Here is a 9,298-nt window from a genome sequence, read left to right on the forward strand (position 1 = left end):
TTGATTTTTCCGCAGTTTTTCAAATTTTTGGAAAAACTAAATTTAAAAAATCTTGATTGATTGTTTTTTCAGATTCTAAAAACTATAAAAATAATTCATCCATTGAGTGTGTACATGCATGATAGATATCACATATATAATCATAAAATTTTTTAGTTTTTATTATGGATATGGTACGAATCATGGATCAAATTGAATTAGAATTCACACATCAAATATCATAGAAATTAGCATAATTGAAAAGGACACACAAATAAATAAATAAATAAATAGAAAACATCGTCTTTTGTCTTTACATTTCGCAATCATTGCCTCACGGCGACGGATTTCGACATTGTCGGTGACGGCGACACAGTTTCCCGTTGCGACGGACTTCGCCAGAATCCGGCGCCGTAAAATCTTTCCCACATCTCCTTCTCCAACGCCATCACCGCCGCATCTTCCTCCTCCTCCGCCGCCAGTATCGCCGCCATTGTCGACTTCCCGAATACCTTCAGCTCCAACAAATCTTCCTCCTCCTCGTCGGATACGTCCCTGCTCTCCAACGGATGGACCGCGAACTCCGACCTCCCGAACCGGTTGCGTCGGCGGCTGCGGTTATCCGGCGGCGGAGGAAGAAGCCCACTCTTCACGAGGCGTTTCCGGCGGCGGTGGCGGAGGGCTCGGCGACAGAGACCGGCGGGGACTTTGTAGACGGCGAGGAGGAGGAGCTTCCCTAGTCCGCAGGGACAGCAGCACCACACGGCGGCGCAACTCGCCGTCGTTCCACCGCAGAACTCCGCCGCCGTGGCTCCGCGTCGAGCTAGTCCGAAGTGCCTTGGGCCCGGTTCTGGTTTGCGTTTGTAAAACTAGTTTCGTAATTTTTTTAAATTTAATTAAGAAAATCAGGAATTTACAAAATTAAACCGTTGTAAATCATTAACTATATACAAATACAACGCACAAATTTCACATTATTAAAGCATCAAATCAGTAGAAATTTACCCTTCTCATTTGTGTTTGTGAAACTTTAATTTTTTTTTTTTTAATTAGGAAAACTCGAAATCGGACGAAATCAATTTGAGAAAAGTAATTTATTACAACCTGCAAAAGCTATCAAATCCGTATATAGACGGACGTTAAGATTACATATTTATTTATTTTGGTTAAATTGAATGTTGACCCGTGATCGAATTAGTAATGGAACGGGCATACCAATTACCAAACATGTTCTAATTGCACGACGAAGCCCTCGGTGTCGGCAAGGACTGGCTCCATTGGTGGAGCGGCCGTCTCCGGTTGTGCGATGATGTTTCCGTCGTACGGATGAGCACCGGCATCTGCCGCGCGACCTGCTTCAAGGGCATTGTCGTCGGAGGAAAAGGAAAATAAAAGAGAAACAGATTGTTCGATTCTGCGTCTGAAATCTTAGGGTTTTAGAATCGGAAGCGAAGATAAAGATCCTGATCTTCGTCCACTCCTATTCTCGGTCGATGGCATCAAAAACTCGCCGAGACACGAAATGGCCTGTTTGGGAGCCGAGAAAATCGTCAAGAAAATCGATCACTGTATCTCAGAATTCGAAGAAGAGAGAAGACCCAGATCATCTTCCGTGTCCAAGAAAAAAACCCAAAACCGGAAATCGGAAATCAAAAACCTCAGCATGCGCAGGACCGTGAAATCGGCGGCGGAGATACGTCGTAGAGAGAGAGAGAGACAGAGGCAGAGACAAGAGAAAGCAGAGAGATAAAGAAAAAGAGTCCGGCGGTCAGAAAAAGGACACAGAGTCAGCCGGTAAAATAGGCGGGAATTGTGAGATCCGACAGACGGTTCCCTTTTGAAAATTCGCAGCTGGGAAATCGTTATTGGTCCGAAACAGAGGGAGAAATGACGAGTTGAAGGAGAGAGAGTCCGTACGACAGATGTTTTGATTTGACTTTAAGGGAGAGAGAGAGAGTTGAAGGAGTTGTCTGCTATCTTCAGGTGGATACATACAGCTCTTGTAATTATAACTAATATTTATCTGTTTACTCTCAGATTTATGTTGACACTTCTATGTTTTTTTTTCAGTAATGTTTTTTTTTTCAATTTTAGTATTTATAATCTAATTTTTAAATAATTATTATTTTAGATTTTTTATTGATTATTTTAGTTCCTAAGAATATTTTCAAAATTAAGATTTTAATTACAATGGTACTGAAAATAAAAATACTTGTATCCCTCGGTGTCAAAACGAATCCAACACGTGAGCGTATTCATTATCGACTCGTGTGACAGCTCAGGATATCGTAGGAGGGTGGAGAGTGATCGCCGGTGCGAGAGGCATGGACAATGGGCGGCTCCTGACGAGCTTCTCGGTAGGGGGTACAGGGATGAAGCGGACGCACCGGAATGAGAGAGATCCGAGGGCTGTGTAGGTATGAGACTACACAGTCTAAGTCTAAGATAACTTAAATGAATTAATTGAGCTACTCATAACAACAAGATGCATCTACCTTTTCGGTTGCCTATCTCGAGAGAACTCCAAAGTTAAGCGTGCTGACCTTGGAGTAGTCTTAGGATGGGTGACCTCATGGGAAGTACTTTTCGGGATGTGTGCGAGTGAGGACAAAACACGCTAAAAGGTCTCGTGTTGGTGTGTGGGGACAACTCTATCATTCTGTAACGGCCTCGGGTCGTTACAAATGGTATCAGAGCCGGTTCTCTCCCAGTACGGTGTGGTTCGTGGACGAACCAGGCGGAAGCTGGTGGGCCTGTGACAGCCCAGGATACCGTAGGAGGGCGGGGAGTGATCGCCGGTGCGAGAGGCATGGACAATGGGCGGCTCCTGACGAGCTTCTCGGTAGGGGGTACAGGGATGAAGCAGACGCACCGGAATGAGAGAGATCTGAGGGCTGTGTATGTATGGGACTACACAGTCTAAGATAACTTAAAGGAATTAATTGAGCTACTCATAACAACAAAATGCATCTACCTTTTCGGTTGTCTATCTCGAGAGAACTCCAAAGTTAAGCGTGCTGACCTTGGAGTAGTCTTAAGATGGGTGACCTCCTGGGAAGTACTTTCCGGGATGTGTGCGAGTGAGGACAAAACACGCTAAAAGGTCCCGTGTTGGTGTGTGGGGACAACTCTATCATTCCGTAACGGACTCGGGTCGTTACAACTCATCACGAGTTGAGGCGAGCCACCATTTTTAAAAATCATTTTGAAAGGAGTCTATTAAATCAACTCTCCACAATTCGTTATTCATTGAGCTAGTTGGTTATATTCGCGACACAATTCGTGGGTCGATATATTAATTTTTAAAAAATTATATATATTTTTATAGTTTTATTTTTAAAATATATTATAAAAAATTAATATTTAATTTAACTTTTTATTAGTTACATATAATTTTTATATATTAAAATTTATATTTTAATATTTAAATTTATATTAAAATATTATTTTATTTGGTATTTTTATAATATATATAAAATATTATATTTGTTTAATTCAAAAAATTGGTGAGTTTGAATTAAAGTTTTTCTGACTCGTTTGAAAATCAATATGTCAAATTGAACTCAAAACAAATCGATTTATCACAAACCGAACCAACTCGTTTGATATTCTATTTATATCTATCCACCCGGGTGAAAAAAAATTCTTTAAAAGAAAAAAAAATTATTGAAAAGTTTAAAATTCATGCTATTTATGTTTTTTTTTAGTTTTTTAAATATTATTTATACCCTTAACCATAACTACACTGAATATTATATCCACAACTTGAGTTGAAATCAATATAGGGAAAGTTTCTCTCGAGTAGAGGCTTCAAAGGTATTGGACGACGTCGTTGCGAAGCTCAATTCTAACACTAGAACGACGGTTTGGTAATTGACTACTCCTGGATTTGTCATAAGTCTGAAGGTTCGGGAGATGAGTATGTTAACGTCTTCTTCTTCATTTGTTATTGGTTGTTGTTGTGTTGTAACCCTAATCCATCCGTTGTTCATCAATAAATCAATCCCGATCTTCCCGAGATGTAGGGCCAAGCACACCGCTTGATCCGTACTCGTAGACCGCTGTGCATTATTTCGTTTTGTGTTCTGGTACTGTTTGTAGTCGAATCTGATCTTACCAAGTCACATTCTCACCTTATTTTTGTTTCATTTAGGAGCATATTCGGAGTTGGACGATTGGGAAGGCTAGATTATACAACAGTCTATATTTTATGCAGTTCGAACTGAATACTCCATTTACTCTCTCCTGCAATGCCTTCAATGTTGACTCTGCTTTGTGGTATTCAATGCTTGACCGCCCATCTCCTCACAAAATAAAAGCTCTATCAGAAGAACTTTCACTCACAAAGTTCACCGACACCCCACATTGTAAAATTTACCACCTAGCCAAACAAAAACGATTTCCTTTTTCCTTTCACAGTAACATGTCCAAAGAATATTTTGATCTCATTCACATTGATATACGTAGACCTTTTTCTATAGTTTCTATTGAGGAGTATAAGTACTTTCTTAGCGTAGTTGATGATCATTCTGGAACTACTTGGATTTATATGTTGAGACATAAAAGTGATGTATTGCAGCATGTTCGAGAGTTTGTTTCCTTTGTCCAGACTCAGTTTGATAAGAGAATAAATGTTGTTCATTTTGATAATGTTCTGGAGTTATCATTCAGTGAGTTTTTCAAGGAAAAATGGATATTTCATTACTTCTATTGTGTGCTGACACCGCAACAAAATTCAGTTGTAGAAAGGAATCATCAATACATTCTCAATGTGGCAAGAGCTCTCCTGTTTCAATCAAATCTCCTTGTTGAATATTGGCATGAATGCATTGTGAAAGTTGTGTTTCTGATAAACAGGATACCATCTCCCGCGTTACCGGACATGTCATTTTTTGAAGTTTTGAAGAAGCATAAACCATACTATAAACAATTGCGGGCATTTAGATGTTTGTGCTATGTTGGGCCGTCTCTTAACGTGTTCAATAGGTGCGACTGTATAGGACCCCAAATTTGGAGGGCCCACTTAATTTAAAAAATATTAATAATATATATTATTAAATGTAATATATATTATTAAATGTAATCATAATTATGAAAAGTCACTTCAGAAAAGCATTTATTAAAGAAAATCATTACATATTTTAAAATAAAAATATTAAATAATTTATTAACGATAACAAATTGCTCTATAAAAATGGAAGACTAGAATCATTTATCATTCCACTTTGAAATATCCATTTACGCTCTAAATTTACTCTTTATTTATTTTGTTCTTAAAAACTCAAAGACCATTTTTCATTTGTTGTCAAGAGAATAACACGTAATATTAAGGTACTTTTCAATTTTCTATTTTTGATTACAATTGTTATTTATGTGATGATTTTTTTTTATATATTATTAAATGCTAATAATATTGTTATTTATTTTCAGGTTTGATAGTGGGAAGAAAAAATCGGGACATCAAATTGAATTTATAATTTTCAGTTTTTTTCTTATTTTTTTATATTTATTTTATTAAGTATTTAAATTTAAATATGCCTTCTGGAATTAGAAAATATGATTTTAGATTTGAAAAAACGTAAAAAAAAAAAAAGAATTGAAGAACTAATTCAATCTCAAAAAAGAGTTTTAGATATAAAAGAAGCACAAACACTTAGTCAAAATGAAGATGATATTACTAATAATGTCGTAGATATGAATGAAATTATGATATTAAGATTATTGATAATAGTGATAGTTTACAAATTGATGAAAAAATTTATTATAAAACTAATATACTTGATATTTTTTATCCAAGAAATTGAGATATCTTGATTCTAAAAAGATTGATATTTTAGTAGCAAATGTTTCTAAGTGAGACATGAATATTGAAAAAGGTAAAAAAGATAAATTTTCAAGACGATTTTCATCAATATATTATACTAGAATTTTATCAAACGGTGAAAAATGTGATGAAGATTGGCTTGTTTATTCGCAAGAATTAGATAAATTATTTTGTTTTTGTCGTAAAATATTTAAAAAAATTGGAAAGTGTCAATTAGCAAATGAAGGATTTGGAGATTGGATACATCTTAGTATTAGACTTAAAGAATATGAAATGAGTGCTGAACATATAAAAAATATGGTCACATGTGTTAAGAAAGAAGACTTGGAGCACACTCAAGGAGACGGACTTTGTTGAAATAGAGGAGGTTTCAGACTCTACGTGAAGGCTGTTGCATATGAAGTTGCATGAATACCATGAGATTGCTTGGATTACAAGGATAAGGGCATTAAATCACAATATGGATGTTGGACACTTGCAAACCAAGAAACAGCCACTTTACTTCATCTCCAAATCTGCCAACAACCTCATTAAATGCTTCTGCACATGCACAACTTCAACAGCTAGTTCATTAATGATTGTTCTCTTTTCTTTCTCTATAAATAACATCATCTTGTGCTAGAATGAATTATCAAGAATAAGAAATAGAGACTTAAGGAAATCTGAGTTATTTTTCCTCTATCCTTATTTCGTTCTTATCTCCTCTTTCGTATCAATCTTCATCTCATACCTTTCGTTATTCATATTTCATTTCTTCCACAAACACAAAATTCTACAAGTTAGTATGATTTGCATTTAAATTTTTTTTAAAATCAAACTATTGATAAAATAGTTTGTACACAGAAAGAAAAAAATCATTGGAAAAATATCATGTTTAGAATTATTTCAATTGTAAAATGTAAAATTTCTTTCAAAATATAATTTAGCATTTGGTGGAATAAATGGAAGATTAGTTGAAAATAACAATGGAAATTTTTTGGGTTTGATTGAAATGTTGGCAGATTTTGATCCAATTGTTCAAGAATATTTGAGACGTATTACAAATGGTAAAATTTATAATCATTATCTTGGTCATAATATTCAAAATGAACTAGTTCTTTTACTTTCTTCTACAATTAAAAATGAGTTCATTAGAAATGTAAAGCAAACAAAATATTTTTCTGTTATACTTGATTGTACTCCAGATAGTAGCCACCAAGAACAAATGTCTTTGATTATCAGGTATGTGAATATGTTTTCTGATCCTGTTAAGATTGAAGAATCGTTTTTAGGGTTTTTAAATGTGAATGATACGACTGGGCAAGAGAACTTTGATGTGTTTCAAAATGAACTAAAATCACTTGATCTTGATATAGATAATACAAGAGGACAAAGTTATGACAACATATCAAATATGAAAGGAAAAAATCAAGGTGTACAAAAAAAACTTTTAGATGTTAATACTAGGGCTTTTTATACTCCTTGTGGTTCTCATAGTCTAAATTTAGCATTATATGATATGGATAACACGTGGTAAATCTAAAGAGTTTTTTAGAGTTATACAAAGGATATATACAATTTTTTTTCTAATTCTACTAAAAGGTGGAAAATTTTGAAAGATAATGTAAAATGATTGTCTTAAACCCGTTGTCATCTACCCGTTGGGAAAGTCGTGTTGAAAGTGTTAAAGCGATTATATTTCAAATTTCACATATACAAGAAACACTATTAGAAAATATCTGAAATTGATAATGATTCTAAAATAAGAAGTGAAGCAAATCATTAGCGACAAATGAACTTAGTGATTTTGAATTTTTGGTAACAATAGTTATTTGGTTTGAAATACTATATACAATTAATTTGGTTAGTAAACATTTACAAGCAAGTGATATATCGTGAGTATCTTTCGGAATGTTCATTTTCATGAAACCATAGTTCCTTTAATCTCTAACCAGAATATTGAACATATTCACTATCCACCTATCTTTCCAAACTTTGTTTTAACATTACCACTATCTGATATAGTTGTGGATTATAACAATGATTAGAACTCCAACTAATGCATCTGAACAATCATATGAACCAAGCTATGTTCAAGATGCAGAACCAACCTAAACTTCTTTTCCAGCCATTTCTCATACTAAGTTCCACAGAGTTACAAAACCACCCACATGCCTAAATGACTACCATTGTTACCTTTTGAATTCTAATTCATCCTCTCCACAACATATACAAATACAATACCCTTTATCTTCTGTCATTACTTATGACGGATTATCACCACATTGCAAATCCTTTGTTTTGAACACTTACATACTCACATAACCAAAACATTTCAAGGAGGCTATTACCTCTGTAGAATGGAGAAAAGCCATGGATACTGAACTCAAAGCATTGACAGATAATGGAACTTGGTCTGCAATATCTTTGCCACCTGAGAAGAAGGCTGTGGGGTGTAAATGAGTTTACAAGATCAAGAGACATCCAGATGGGTCAGTAAAAATATACAAAGCTCATTTGGTTGCAAAGGGAGTTTACTCAACAAGAAGGGGTAGAATATATTGATACCTTCTCCCCTATTGCTAAGCTTATAACTGTCAAGTTGTTGTTGTCTTGGACTGCTACACAAATGGAGCTTAACGCAAATGGACGTGACCAATGATTTCTTGCATGATGATTTGAAAGAGGAGATATACATGACTTTTTCTCCTGAATACACATCACCGAATGGATATACATTACCTAAAAATGTGGTTTGTAGGCTTCACAAGAGCTTATACGGATTGAAATAAGTATCAAGACAATGGTAATACAAGTTTGCAAGTGTTCTTCTCGTCAATGGCTTCAAACAGTCCCAAGCCGATCATACTCTCTTTGTGAAGAAATCAGGTTTTACATTTCTAATTTTGCTAGTTTATGTTGATGATATTGTAATAGTTGAGAATAATGATGATGCAGTTACACAATTGAAAAAGTTATTTGGTCAGTCATTCAACATTAAAGATCTAGGTCATTTGAAGTTTTTTCTAGGATTAGAAATTGCTAGATGTAAATCTGGGATCAATATTTGTCAGAGACTTTGGATCTCATTTCAGATACAGGATTCCTAGCTTGTAAACCAATTACTACTCCCATAGACTGTAATAACAAGATGCATTTAGATTATGGTGATCCAATGGAGAACATTACGAGTTACAGGGAGATTTGTTAGTCGACTCTTGCTTTTGCAGTACACAAACTTAACCAATTTTTTTCAAGTCCTACAACAGATCATATGCAAGCTGCGAACATGGTTGTCAGATACTTGAAGAATAATTATGGACAAGGCTTATTTTACTCGGCAGATTCAGATACCAAACTCAATGTATTTGCAGATGTAGATTAGAAACCATGTTCAGAGTCTCGACGATCAATTTATGGGATTTACGTTTTCCTCGGAAATTCACTTATCTTGTGGAAAGCGAAGAAACAGTCTGTTGTTTCGAGGAGCAGTATAGAGGCAGAATAGAGAGCATT

General features: G+C 35.2%; 1 protein-coding gene across 1 annotated transcript; it reads right to left on the reverse strand.

The window, feature by feature from the left end:
- Positions 1-284: 284 nt before the first annotated feature.
- Positions 285-1,996, reverse strand: LOC104809949. Its single transcript, XM_010536081.2, has 2 exons — positions 1,217-1,996; positions 285-796 (listed from the first exon to the last, which is right to left on the reverse strand). Exons 1-2 carry the CDS (start codon positions 1,344-1,346, stop codon positions 306-308), a joined length of 621 nt encoding a protein of 206 aa, XP_010534383.1. The 5' UTR covers positions 1,347-1,996; the 3' UTR covers positions 285-305.
- Positions 1,997-9,298: the final 7,302 nt, after the last annotated feature.

The sequence above is a fragment of the Tarenaya hassleriana genome, unplaced genomic scaffold (genome assembly GCF_000463585.1).
Source record: "Tarenaya hassleriana unplaced genomic scaffold, ASM46358v1 Cleome17, whole genome shotgun sequence".
In the NCBI taxonomy this organism is placed as follows: domain Eukaryota; kingdom Viridiplantae; phylum Streptophyta; class Magnoliopsida; order Brassicales; family Cleomaceae; genus Tarenaya; species Tarenaya hassleriana.

What these genes read in the sequence shown, in the direction of transcription:
- LOC104809949 (XM_010536081.2), bottom strand. Translation starts at nt 1,346, where the DNA reads ATGCCCTTGAAGCAGGTCGCGCGGCAGATGCCGGTGCTCATCCGTACG. An exon ending in ACCGAGGGCTTCGTCGTGCA is followed by an intron (nt 797 to 1,216) that starts ATTAGAACATGT and finishes GACTAGCTCGAC; the next exon opens with GCGGAGCCACGGCGGCGGAG.